General features: G+C 42.7%; 1 protein-coding gene across 1 annotated transcript in view; it reads right to left on the bottom strand.

Annotated features, from left to right (window-relative positions):
* The window catches only part of LOC149440925 (interleukin-13 receptor subunit alpha-1-like), a 109,079-nt gene that overhangs the window by 55,480 nt on the left and 38,911 nt on the right, over positions 1-14,688 (bottom strand). Inside the window, exons 2-3 of the mRNA XM_089657957.1 lie at positions 7,208-7,347; positions 2,207-2,351 (exon numbers count right to left, since the gene is read on the bottom strand). Of these exons, the coding sequence (XP_089514083.1) occupies positions 2,207-2,351; positions 7,208-7,347 (285 nt within the window). The remainder of the gene's footprint in view (positions 1-2,206; positions 2,352-7,207; positions 7,348-14,688) is intronic.

Genomic DNA, 14,688 nt, shown 5'->3' with positions numbered 1-14,688 from the left:
GGTCACATGGTACCGGCAACGGGAGCTGGTACTCGGATCTGTCATCGGCCGTGTCCGAGGTGCACGGGCGGTGACAGATCGCACTGCTGCGTCGCTCTGCAACCGCGCAAACCGCGCATGTGCGGGAGCACGCCAAATGGCGTGCACCCGGAATACAGGAGCACATTTCAAGCCGCCAAACGGCCATTGGCCGGGCGGCTAATGGTTAATAGGGAGCAGGGGACAAAGGCTTAAAGCGGAACTTCCCCTTTTGGGTGGAGCTCCGCTTTAACTTATCCTTGTGACCACTTTTTTAATTATCAAAGTGATTTTTCAACAAAATAAAACATGGACACATGGATAAATGGATGCGTGAGTTTGCTTTAGAAATAAATTAAATAGCGTAATCACTTTGTGGTACTCAGATAAAGTTTACTTCCACTTTAAAGTTGGAGAAAACAAAGCCCCTCTAAATGTCCAACTGGCTTCATGGCTAGTTGAAAACAGCTTGTCGACACAGATCCAAGATTTCCTGTTGTAAAAGAAAGTGAAAGTGAAATCTTTCCAAAAGGGGCCCAAACAGGAATACAACATGAAGGGGTCTCTAACCCTTCCTTACTCTATCCAAAATATACGTTTTGCTGCAGTTGGACTTTAAATGATCAAACCACTGAGGACTGCAAAAAGGAAAAAGAAGGCCGCATGTGACACAAAAAAATACCAATCTGGCGTGCCTGGATTAGATTAAAGCTAGATTTAGAATACAGACAAGTAAAAGAAACATTTTGCAAATGTGCATTTGAACAGATAATGAAGATAAACTATAGATAAGTAAAACACGATATAATATGGCCAGTAGATATGTGTGCAGACATACAGCATTTGTGTTTATGTGCAGTTAGCAAACAATTCCAGTGAACAATTCAAAATTCAGAAGAGACATCTGTGGTCCAGAGTCTCGGAATCTGTGCCATACACCAGTTACCGTATATACTCGAGTATAAGCCGACCCGAATATAAGCCGAGGTACCTAATTTTACCACAAAAAACTGGGAAAAACTATTGACTCGAGTATAAGCCGTTGGTGTCAGTGGGGGGAGGAATAGTGCCCCATCGTTGGTGTCAGTGGGGGGAGGAATAGTGCCCCATCGTTGGTGTCAGTGGGGGGAGGAATAGTGCCCCATCGTTGGTGTCAGTGGGGGGAGGAATAGTGCCCCATCGTTGGTGTCAGTGGGGGGAGGAATAGTGCTCCATCGTTGGTGTCAGTGGGGGGAGGAATAGTGCCCCATCGTTGGTGTCAGTGGGGGGAGGAATAGTGCCCCATCGTTGGTGTCAGTGGGGGGAGGAATAGTGCCCCATCGTTGGTGTCAGTGGGGGGAGGAATAGTGCTCCATCGTTGGTGTCAGTGGGGGGAGGAATAGTGCCCCATCGTTGGTGTCAGTGGGGGGAGGAATAGTACCCCATCGTTGGTATTAGTGACACCAATGATTGGGCACTATTCCTCCCACTGACACCAATGATACTTACCTTGCTGACCCCTGCTCCAGCCTGGGCTCGCTCGCTCCCTCCCTCTCCCATGGTACACACTTACCGGTCAGATGTCTTCCTTCTCCAGCCGCTCTCCTCCTCTTCACTCGCTCGATCTTCGCGGTGCCGCTCGGCTCCTCCTCTCCAAGCTCCACCTCCTCGCCGGTGATTGGGCGCCTGTGTGCCTCTCCTGAGCTACAGTTTCGGCGGCCAATCACCGGCGAGGATTGATCCCGGGAGTGTGTCCAGATGACAGGGACGGCATGTCATCCCGCCCACACCTGGAGACGGATAGAGGAGCGGTGTCTCGGTTCCTAAGGCAATCGGAAATATGTGTTTTCCGATGGTCTTAGGCGACCCCTGTGAAAGTGTCGTTGAAAGGTTGAGAACCGCTGCTTTAGAAGCAGCGCCCCCTGCTAGACATCTGCAGGCGTTGACTCGAGTATAAGCCGAGGGGGGCGTTTTTCAGCACAAAAAATGTGCTGAAAAACTCGGCTTATACTCGAGTATATACGGTACTATCGAGGACTCAGGAGGCTGGATTGAGCAAAGAGATCCTGCCATCAAACTGAACTATTTCTTTGCAATTTAAAAAAGATGTGTAGAGAAATATGCAAAAACAAAATTGATGTGATATCAAACATTGGACAAGCAGAAATAATTACATAACAAAACACATGTGCATTTGAACAGATATTACCTGGTGCCAGCTGTACAGTTTTGTTGAGTGTTTCTATTGCCAGGTTATTGCACTCAGTTTTAACATGAAGAGAGAGTTTATCATTCATATCAAATGTCTTGAATCCTGAAATCTCAAATCCCCAATGTGGTGATAAACCTTCCTCCTATTGATGTTAAATTATAAAAAATGGAGCTTTGTCAAACTCGAGTACCTGCATTATTTTTTTTACTCACTTACAAGTGATCAACAATGATAATAATTGAACAAAATGCAGTATATTGCAGCATACATATGTTAAATGGTCCAGGTGGCTTACTATAATTTTTTTCAAGCGAACAACATTTTCAACAAATACAGAAAATACCTGTTGATCTTGCCAGAAATGCAGTGCTCTTGTCACTTTTGGATTGCACAGATTATCTTCCTTCCTAGCTGCCTTCTGTAAATTACGAATTGCCCTGCTCCATGTAATGGAGATGAAGAAATACAGACATATTTGTAGTCCCTATTAAGAGCCTAGGGTGACAACCATAGCTCCCTCCATGGATCAGTGGAGGAATGATATAGCCTGATATTTGCAGGCTTACCAGGTGAAAATAATGCAAAAAAAGCTTAAAAATGTAAAATAAGTGCAGCCAACACACTAAGGATTAGTAAGCTGCAATATCCAATACCAAAATGAGGATGAGTGGCATTTGATTTGTGTATTGTACAGTATATGAAGAAAGCTAAATTATATGGAATTATTTCCTATAAGCATATGAGAATTTGCTACAGGGTTATATGGCCATGATTAATCATCTAAAAGCGATATTAAACCCAAAATTAAAATGTAATATGGTGTAACTTACCAATCATTAGATGTGGTGGTTGCATTAGTTTTCTTTTTTAGGCTTTTTTCCCTCTGTTTTGACCTGGTGATCTGGCTAGTAACATACCTCCTGTATTAGAGTGCCCCCACAGTCTTGAGGAGGGGAGTGCTATATGTGCTAACAGATTTAAATACACTGAAAAACTGACGTCAAACTCCAGCTAAAACCTTATAATGCGTTGCAGCAAAGTTTTTTTCCTTTTTGGGATAAAGGTTTTACATACAAATATACAAACAAATAAAAGCTGATCATTGTAAATACTCCTACTAGTGTTAAATGGTTTGTCTCATCTCTGTAACTAAAACATTCTGCTGGAGAGTTTGTTCTTTTGAAAAAGTTTTACTGGCTGGATCATCAGGTGAAAATGAAGAAAATACAGCTTAAAAAAGAAAATAAATGCAGCTATCACATCTAAGAATTGGTAATCTGTTATATAAAATTTGTTTTTTTGGTTTAATACCACTTTAAAATGGAAATGAACGTACAATATGTACTTGATGTTCCTCCACCCAGCCGCTTTCCCGTTTAAAAAACCCAGCCTCCAAATCCAAACTTCAGCATTCTCTGTGCTTGAGCTTGGCCACATTTTTGCAACATCTTTTAGAAGATGAGCCAGCCTGTAGCACACGCTCATTGCTATTTCTTATCATCGCTAATATATGGGCTTTCCCAAATAGTACCACAATAATTGTATGGATTTTTAAAATATATTTTTGCATATTTGGCTGCCTATATTTAAAAAAAACTGAGCAGGGGTTTATTAAAAGTATGTAGTACCCTCCTAGTCAGGTGCTAGGATAGGTAAATTTAGTTTGGACGTACTGTAGTCGATGGGGTTAATCTGTTCTGTTAGGAAAATGTAGTTTGTGTCACTGTACCCAGTGAGGCTGGAATTCTGGGGTGTATAGCTAAGTATTAGTGTAGATAAATTTAGCTTTAGCCCATTGTAACCAGTGGAGCTGGGTTTGATTATCTTGGTCTGGTATATGTTACGGAGGCTGTATGATTGAACCCTGTTCACATGGAGGAGCTCTGGTTAATAGACGTGGGAGCATATCAATCAGCAGCTTAAAATGTATGTAGCCCCAGCCAATCCTGGGGGATCTGGCCCAGAGAGTTCTGGGAGAACTCATAAATACCCTGGGGCAGAGAGCAGCCTCATTTTCTTCAAGAGGGAATGATCATCGGTAAAGGGGCTCGTTTGCCCTTTCTGGGCATTTTACCATGTGATTGTTGAGTGGAGGCTCCAGCTGGGAGGCTGGAGGGCCTAGAGTCACTGTCTGCTGCTAAAGGCTGGCTGGAAGGGCTGTTGTCTGAGGATGTAGTCTGGTACCACTGGAAGAAATTGCCTGCAGGATACTGGTGGAGGCCACCATTTATCCAGATGTATTCTGTGAGTGCAGGCGGGGTGAGATCCTAGTGATTGAGTGCTGTCACCCATCTTATGTGGTAGATGGTCAGCCGTGTATTTGCTAAGAAGTTTTGTCCTGAAGAGCATAGTCATCCCCAGCCTTGTGAAAGTGCTGTTGCTTGGACTGTTCACTAAAGAAAGCTCATCCTCCTCAGTACTGTACTGCAGAACCTGTCCATTATCTGCTACACAGGATCAGTGTTCATGGTTTCTTCAGAATCATGCTCAGTGTCCTCAAGTTTGTTTAGCAAGTTATTGGAGTATCCAACTTTCCCCAATCCCCATCTCAGTTCAACCTTTTTTTTAAACATCAGATCCAACAACCCTGGACTGTTTCTTGAGCCAAAAGAGTGAAAGTGTATGTGTGTCTGGCTGCATGGCGACTACTGGGAAAAGGCAAATAACCAGCGGTTCCTAGCAGGTAGCGCTACAAGTCTATCAAATGTCCCTGAAAATGTACATAAGCATTATGTAAGTGTACAAAATAACCATAATGTTTTTGTCAACGTAAATCATATCTGTTAACTGTAGCTAAGCATCAATGACCTCTAGGCACAAATAAATTAAAAATACATTATAACATAGTTTGTGGGTTTTTTTTTTTTTTACGATTAACTAAAAGTATTTTTTCCTTTATAACATGCTGGCTTAAATCTCATGGGGACTCCACTGATGAGACATTCCCAAAAAGCTTTCCAGTAATGTCTAAACATCACGGCCAGTTTAAAGTAAGTTATTGCATTACTTGTTAAGACCTTGTGAGATGGCAGAGCTGGAAAATACTACGAGATGAGTACACAAGAGATGTTGGCATGTGATTTAACCCACTGGTTAAACACAACATTGAAGGTTTTATCATCAATTGCTCTTTAATAATTTTATATCTTTCTTCTTTTTACCAATATTCCATTCCTTTCTTCTCTGGCTACTAACTAGGAACTGGGCTGTACCCTGTGTGTGCCTATGGCTGAAAAGTTGCCATTGGCTTGTTTTGAGAAAACCAATGCTTCTTTTTGACCTAGGCTTTCCTAAATAGTCCTCTAGCTGTTGCCCACAACAATGGGCAAATTATCTCTGGAATGTGGCTGAGATGATTTCTCCCTAGTGGTACTTCAAGCAAGATCACTGGATTTACTACCTGCTCCCTTCTGGGAAAAGTACTTCATTTCACAGACACACAGGCATTTGCTAAACCAGGGGTCTCCAAACTTTCTAAACAAAGGGCCAGTTTACTGTCCTTCAGACTTTGAGGGGGCCGGACTGTGGCCAGTGAGAGTAGAAAATGTGCGGGCATCAACGGGAGTAAAAAATGCCCCATCATTGGTATTAGTGGAAGGAAAAGTGCCCCATTGTTGGTATTAGTGGAAGGAAAAGTGCCCCATTGTTGGTATTAGGGGAAGGAATAGCGTCCCATCATTGGTGCCAGTGAGAAGAATAGTGCCTTGCCATGGGTGTCAGTGGGAGGAATAGTGCCCTATTGTTGGTATCATTTACAGAAATTGTGCCCCAAAGTTGGTGTCCGTGGAAGGAATAGTGCCACATCATTGATGTCAGTAGAAGGAGTAGTACCTTGTATCAACGGAAGAAATAGTTCCCCAAGAGCAAGATAAAGGCAAGAAAAGGGACACATCCAGCCCCCAGACTGCAGTTTGGAGACCACTGAGCTAAACAGTGACTAGAGCCCAAATCTAGAGATCCTTACTGTTTGCATTCTGAATTTGCAGGGTTTACCTTGACAATCATGTGAGCACTGTTTGCTAATAGCTCCTGGCTGCAAAAAGTAGCAAAAGTGGAAGAGATGTAGAAATATAATGGGCAGATGAGCACAGCATAGATAGACATAGTGGGGTTTATTTACTAAAGCTGGAGAGTCCAAAATCAGACTCCCTTCTGCATAGAAACCAATCAGCTTCCAGGTTTCATTGCCAAAGCTTCATTGAACAAGCTGAGGTTAGAAGCTGATTGGTTTCTATGCAGAAGGGAGTCTGATTTTGGACTCTCCAACTTTAGTAAATAAACCCAAGCGGTCCCCATTGGTGAGAAGAGCCTAGGTCTCATGCAATGTAAATTCAAACCCTGGTGCAAGTGAACAGGATCTGTATTAATTCATATTGAATCAGTTGCAATATTCCCAATGCACACATTCCCGTAGATGGCTGTTCAGTATTGATAAGTGCTGCAGTGACCACAGGCTGGGAACCATAGACACTCAAGGCGAAGGAATGTCACCAGCACACTAAGGATTCCTCAAAACGGGTCCAATGCTTTATTGTGTGGTCACATGTTACACAAAAAGGCAACATTTTGGAGCCACAAAGGGCCCCTTCGTCAGGTCCGATGAAGGGGCCCTGTATGGCTCAGAAACCTTTTTGTGTACCATATGACCAATAAGCAAAGCTTTGGGCCTGTTTTGAGGAATCCTTGGTGTGCTGATGACATTAATTCATACTGAGTCTGCAGACACTGTGTAAAAAGTAGAAGCACTGCACTATAAGATTCAATGTGCCCTGCATGCAGAGTATCTGTTCTAAATGCATTGTGCACAGTGGGAGCATTGCACCATAAGGTTTATTATGCTTTGCTGTCTGTGTTGAAAAGCTCTCCACTTCTTGTGTAAAATGGAACTACCTAGGCAGGCTCTAGATGCCCATTAAAATGTCCTTTAGGACAACTTTATGGTAGACTATAACAGTACAGTAGAAAGTTAACACACAAAGATAAACATTATCTAATTACCTTTGCTTTGTATCCATTTCTTAATGATATCATTTCTTTTAAATACTTTAATGAGCAATTTGCACTTGAAGGCTTCCATTCCCAAAAGAAATTAAATATCCCCTTTATTCCAAAAGTGATATTGTCTGAAGAGGAAACATCTGCAAAGAAAACCAAATAAGATGTGAGCTGATATTACTAAGAACAAATAACAATACAAGACACAATTCATTCACACTTCATCCACTGGTGAGGAAACACATATGGGAGACATGTCCTACCTTCCTAAAGATTTATTTGGCATTCTAGCAATGCTTGAGCATGCCAGGCTACTCTTCTCTGTAAAATCCAGAGTAGAAAAGCAATTTTCCTCATTTTTTGGCCTAACTTAGGTGTACTCACACAAAGTGGGCAAGTTGCCTTTTGATGGACATTTAGCTTTACTGTGCCTTGTGTGACTAGCTATGATGTCTGATCTGTGAGACTAAGGCCAGCTTGGCACCTGGAGGACAGGAGTGGCACCAGCTAGTTATTCTAGGTGGGGTATGCAGTTGCTGCATACCTTTTGACACAGTGGATTAAAGTGAAACTCCATCTAAAAATGTAAAAAAAACATCAGCACTCCAGCCCCTATAGCCCGCATCCCCCTTACCTATTAATTTTTACTTAAAAAAAGCCCTTCACATATATTTTTCCTGCAGGCTTCTAGCAGATCTGGTGATGTCATGGGAGCTGCCTTTTCTTCTTCACTAGTGATGAGGGGCATGTATTCTTCCAGTGACTCTCATGTTTCATAAGGTTGTGTGAGCACTGCTTATTCCTGGAGTACTGTGAGTGTAGCCAGCATGATGATGTGCCTCCAGGGAATGTACTGTATCAGTGACAGGTCGGGATCAAAGGAAATGACCAGAATGAGTGACATTCTGCCCAAAGAGGACCAGCAATGCTGGACAGGAGAAAGCGTACAGAGGGTAAGTACAATTTGAGAATTTTATTACAGGGGAGGGGGGCTTAAAGTGATATTAAAGGTAATTAAAAAAAACAAAAATAATAGACCTGACATACCTGCTTTGTGCAAAACTTTTGCACAGAGCATCCCCAATCCTGCTCTTTTCAGGTCCTGGCCCCTCCCTCCTGTCAAGTGCCTCCACAGCAAGCAGCTTGCTATGGGGGCACCTAAGCAGTGTCGCTCCTGAGCCCCTGCTCTGTGTGTCTATTCACACACACATAGCTGTGGCTCGATTCCACCACTGCTCTCTCCTCATTGGCTCGCTGGCTGCAATTGACAGCAGCAGGAGCCTTTGGCTGTCTCAATCAATGAGGAGGGAGAGTTCCGGAGAGACAAGGTTCTCATGCACATCGCTGGATTGTGGTGGGGCTCAGGTAAGCATTAGGGGGGCTTGGGGGACTGCTGCACACAGAAGGTTTTTTACCTTCATGCATACAATGTATGAAGGTAAAAAACCTTGAGCCTTCACAACCACTTTAAAATAATTGAAAGTGGAGTTCCAAATTAATTGCACTGTGGGCCCTTGGCTGCTTTTATTTAATGAGTCCTCACTAGTTTCTTCGGATTATACATAAGGGTCAGTGCATGCAGATATTTGTGGTTTTTTTTTTTTCAAGCATGTTTGTGAAACATGTCTGCATGATCCAGAAAGTAGTGTCCAAATTTTGAATATCATATACTCTTTGCAAATTAGCCAGTACAGACTGCCAAAACATCTTTAGCTTTTTCCAAGAAGAGACACTACCCCTGGTAATGAAACCTATCCTCCAGTAGTACCTCCCATAACATACTGAGACGGTACGTTGGATTGCATATACCTGTGCTAAAGATCAGTTATCTGCACTGTTATTAGACTGTGCCAACTTACATAAAGACATTCTACCCTATCACTGTGTGCAACTGTTCCCTACCAATACAAGGTACCTAAGAAAGGTCCCACCTACAAGTTTGATAAAACTGAAATGACATTAACACATTGTTGATGGGCTGATGCCTGTTCTCTGGGTTTCAGTATGATTATGCAAATGCTGATAACATGGTGTATACAGTATTTTTACTGCTAGGATCTGAGTATGATTTAAGGTCCTGCTGCCCTTACTGAAATTTATGACAATGCTAGGAAAGGTAAGGGTACCGCTTTGTTCCTGACTCAGGTTTGGGCGTGCCCATTATTGTCACATGATTGTTTGATCATTTAAATAAAATATTAGCTAAAAACAATACGAAGAATAATTGTTGATAACCTTGTGAAAAAAAAATACTAAACACTTAGAAATCTTGGCTTTAGCATCTCTATGACCCCCTCTGAGACAAGCACTCCAGGCAGCTTCCTATTACATTTTGCTCTTATTATAATCTTCCACTGTCGTAATGATTCAGAAAAGCTGCCCAAATGCATTCTACAGTTAGCAGGCAGACAAACCAGAGTGAAGTTAAAGTGGGACTTTACACATAACAGCTTGATAAAAAAAAATGTTCTTTAGCAAGGAACATACATTCCACATTAATAATTATGCTACCAAAATTAGTGTGTGCTGTAAATTGCCTCCAGCATTGCTCCTATTTCTCCTTGCTGGAGGCTGCCATTTTGTAAAGCCAGGAGCCACTGAGCAGCAGTAAATCTTTAGGCTATCAGCAGATCAGCCTCTACATTTTTGGCAATATGCTGAAAAGTAGAGAGCATGTGAAGAGCAGGGTGAGATGGTGTATTACTGGACTTTAGGCACTTATTTGTAATGTTTTACATACAGTAGCTATCCCTGCAAAAGGGGCCAGCCTGAAGTGATCCAGCAGGACTTAATTGTTTTAATAAAGTTCCACTTTAAGCTGCTCAGATTGGCTGGAATGAGGCAACACTGCTAACTAGGGGACTTCAGAAAGTCTTTAAAAGTCTAGTAATAAATAAATTATATAAAAGCTGAATTAAAGATGAATTTAGTAGACTGAATTTGTACAATAGGAAGGTTTTCCAAGATTACATTAGAAGTTAATTATAAAATTTTACTAGAGATAAGGAGTTGCAATCTAAAAAAATGTCTGAAATCTCACAAATGACATTATTAACGTCTTTCAGTGAACTTCCCGCAAAGAATGGTAAGAATTCTGCTTGCAGCTGGCAGCTTGTTGTACATATTTCAGGAAATCTCACAGCTGGGAAATGTATCAGTAAGTAAAATGAGCTAAACTGCACATGTACACTGAGCTCTTTATTTCCTTGGGATGATTTTTTATCATACTGTGCTCTGTCATGACAGCAAAACAAAACAAAAAAACCTCAATTAGTATCCAACTTACTAGAAATGCTTTATATTTAGGTTTGTTGCTGTTTTGGCCAAGTGTTGTGCAGCCAAAAATAAACAGCTTAATACAAATAAACAGTTTATAAATGAGTTTCAGCTTAAAGCCCAACTCCGGAAAACCTTAAAATGATCCCTTGGAGTGGGGCTGAACTCACACTGCAAGGGTTAATTGCATGTTTAGTCTAGGGGAGAGTTAAAGTAGTAGCAGGGGCGGACTGACCATTTGGAAACTCGGGCACTGCCCGAGGGCGCCCGGGGTCAGTAGGGGGCCCCATGAGATGCCCCTGATACCTTTTTCATAGGTATTTTTGAGTTTGGACAAGGACACAGGGGCCCCATGATCCCCTATTGCCCGGGGGCCCCATGAGTTGTCAGTCCGCCCCTGAGTAGTAGTAAAGTCTTTTGCTTAAGTTGTACCTACAGGCAATCCTATACGAAGTCTTCCCTGTAGGTACTGTGAATATCTCCTAAACTTGCACTGTTTATACAGAATGCAGCCAGTGACGTCACCAACGCATAGGGTCTGAAGGAACAGCATTGCCATGCCGGACATTCAAAGCCATACAGGAGCCAAGGGCATCATCGTGGCTCCGCCCATTTATATGGTCGGAGCCCGCGAAACCCAGAAAGAAGATTGGGTGAAGATGGCAGCACCAGGGAGCCATGACAGCGCTGTGCTGGAGGTAAGTCTGTCATAATGTAGTAGCATGCTGTGGATATTAGTATGTTCTGACTTAAACCCGTAGGAGCCCATTTTTTTTCTCCAGGCGGTTTACTACCCTTTAAAGCACTTTTGCTTCCCCAATCCTCTGTTCCCCCAGCAGATGACTCTCACCTGTGCACTTGTGGCGTACTGTTTCTTGCGTCATCACTTCTAGTGCTATGGACCCTGCATTGTTCTTGACGATGTCAGGATCTTAGACCACTGGGCACTGCAGTCTATCAGCTCAGAGGAGTAGAAGATCAGGTAAGCAAATCTTCTTTAACTGCTTCCTGTCCCCCCTATAGCAGAATTATTGCTACAGGGCAGCATGGGTGTGCAAAATCACATGTGTATATACGTGATTTCGCATTTCTGGGTGGGGGGCATGCACAAGGTGTCAACGTGCCCTACCCATGCCGCCATTCGTGGCCGCGGCTGTCAATCACTTACTCACCAGCGCCCAGTGATTGCCAAGCATCTCCGATGGGGAGGAGAACTGTTTGTAAACAAAATAGTTCTCCTCCCTGTCAGCACGCACACACTGCTTTGGATGGCTGTGAACAGCACAGCCATCCAAAGCAGTGTGATTACAGTGAAGCACTAGGACACAGCACACAGTGAAACAACGCACAGTTAACCCTTTGATCGCCCCTCATGTTAACCCCTTCCTGCCCAGTGCAATTAGTACAGTGTCAGTGCTTTTTTTGTAGCACTGATCACTGTTTTGGTGTCACTGGAGATGTCAGTGACACCAAGTCAGTTCCCCCCAGTGTCAGAATGCTCACCGCAGTCCCGCTATAAGTCGCTGATCTCCGCCATTACTAGTAAAAATAAAAAATAAATCCCAGTATATATACCGCCATTTGTAAACGATATAAATTTCACGTAAACCAATTAATTTACAAACATTGGGATTTTTTTACCAAAGACATGGAGCAGAATACATTTTGGCCTAAATTTATGATGAAATTAGACTTTTTACATTTTTTTACTGGACATGTTTAATAGCAAAAATTCAAAAATATTTTTTTTTCTCAAAATTGTTGGTCTTTTTTTTTTATAGCGCAAAATATAACAAACGCACAGGCAATCAAATACCACCAAAAGAAAGCTCTATTCGTGGGAAAAAAGGACATGCATTTCATTTGGGTGCAGCATTGTATGACCGTGCAATTGTCAGTTAAAGTAACGCAGCGTCGGAACGCAAAAAATGGCATGGTCAGGAAGGGGGGTAAATCCTCAGGAGGGCGAGTGGTTAACAAGTCCCCTAGACCTAAACATGCAATCAACCCTTGCATGGCACGTGCAGGCCTAACACTGATGATCAGAAACAGAGCGCTTATCACATCAAAATTCAAACACCGTCGCTAGTACCGGCTCCAGTAGGTCACATCAGCTACCTGCTGGAGCCGGTATTAGCTTTCGTGTTTGAATTTTGATGTGATAAGTGAAGGCCCCCTTGACCTTCCTCCCTCCTCCTAGGGAAAGGGAGCCTTGACTGCTGGAAGCTTGGCAGCTACGTGGGACTAAACCTAAAACAGGGATGTTAAGTGGCTATGATAGGATTGGCCACCAAGATATGAGGTGACTGGGTGGAGCCTGAACTATAGAAAAAGGCCACACGGGGCACGTCTCACTACTCTGAGGAGATTCAGACATCACAAGAGTTGCCCACCGTTGCCAGCAATTGATATTGCTTTAAGGGGTATGCCCTCAAGTTTAATTTTGGGGTCATTTCAATGCCTGTCTGGCACTGATGGTGAAGACAGGCCTCTTTGGTGTATACTGGCTAATTATAGATGGATTTCACTGATTCACTTGAAAGGCTGCATACATGGATGGACTTTAATTTTGTTTTATTGTTTATGTGTTTGAGATAACACTTTATCGGCTACACTTTTATTTAGTTTATTATTGTGTTTGAGAGAACACCTATACTTCAGACAGAGCTGAAAAGGTAGAATCTATGTGTGCTTTGTGTATTTTCTACAGATATTTGCAGGAAGTCAGGGTTCAACTTTGACTCTGTGTAGGAGCTTCCTGTGATAAAGACCAGTCACAGCTGCTCTATCTCCTTGTGCAAGGTGGCTGGTCTTGTCTCTGCCCCCTCCTGTAGTTTTCTGCAGAAAGCCTTTAGTGCATGGGACCTGCTGGGTCCCTCCCAAAGCTCTGCTCTCCGTACAGGCTATGCATAGCACAGTGAGGATGTCCGTGCTACCTGTACAAGGTAATATCTGGACTTTCAAAGACATTTGGTACACATATAATGGATTTATGTCCTCTGTGTCTGCTGAGGAATATATTTAAAGGAAAGTAGGTGTACCTGTAGCTCAGCTTTTTATGTATCCTCAGGCAGCAAATAACTATTCCAAGAAGAATGTTTAGGTCTTATTCATACTTGAATGATTTTCTGCTTGCAGCTCCAAAAGACTCAACAAGACAAATGCAATTCATTTAAATGGCCCCTGTTGACATCTGAGTGTTCTGTCGCCTGTAGTAAAATGTCTGTCACTCAAAAAAGTACATGAGCTTATTCTTGGCAGACGGAAGGCAGATTAGGCCTCACAGAGTTCAATAGGAATGCCTTTTTTGATGCTCGTTTATAGGTGCAGGCATAGTTTGCTTTCTCTGCTATAGGTGGTGCTTGACTGCTGCGGTACCACAGCTGGAAAGGAAGTCAAGAAAAACCTAGTATTTCTATGGTTTCCTGGCCCCTAAGGCAGCATTTTTGTTGAATTCAGGTGACCCCTGGCAGAAGTGTTGGGTTAACAGAGTAATTTTAAGTCCCTGCCCCCAGGCTTTGGCGCGCTTTTGCAAAGTGGTAAGAGTATGGAGAGAACACCTGCCTGTTAGGGAAAGTGATTAGCTGCAGGGAGAGGTTCCTGATGAATAGGGACAGGTTAGGGACACGCCATCCTTTATCAGTGGCCTCCCCATTGGGACCAGACTGGCCAGGCCATATTTCGCCCTCTGAGACAGACGCTGTTGGTGCATCTTACTTGCTGCATTTCTGAATTACACAGAACTGTGAGTGTTACCTGGTAAGTCGTTCATCAGCTGGGCTGTTTGTAAGTTGAACATTCTCTTCAATACAATTTTGAGTTATCTGCACCCAGACTCATTATTGTCGCATTGATCTGCACCTACCCACACATGTTCTGCTCAAACAGCAGCCCTCCACTTCTCCTCCCCCTAGTGCTTCCTATTGGATAAAAGAAAACACCTGAAGCTGTAAAATGCTTGTAATACACTTCTAAAAATGCCACTCAGGTGTGAATGTAGCTGTTCAGACTACAGAGAAAAATAGTAAGAAAGCAAAAGTAAGTCAGAGAGTCAGCTCAACACACAAACCAAACTTCTTTCATTAGTAAAAACTACTGAATTCAATTTTATTGAATTGTTTTGGATAAATGCTTTATTGTCAGGACGTCTACACAAACACCAGTTCTAAGTCTTTCACTGCTGTACTAGGGTTTGCAAGTTTCACACA

Source organism: Staurois parvus, unplaced genomic scaffold (genome assembly GCF_062004578.1).
Source record: "Staurois parvus isolate SC_StPar_1 unplaced genomic scaffold, SC_StPar_1.0 ptg001045l, whole genome shotgun sequence".
Taxonomy (NCBI): domain Eukaryota; kingdom Metazoa; phylum Chordata; class Amphibia; order Anura; family Ranidae; genus Staurois; species Staurois parvus.
Note: the sequence above shows the minus strand (reverse complement) of the source record. Positions and strands in the feature narration are given on the sequence as shown.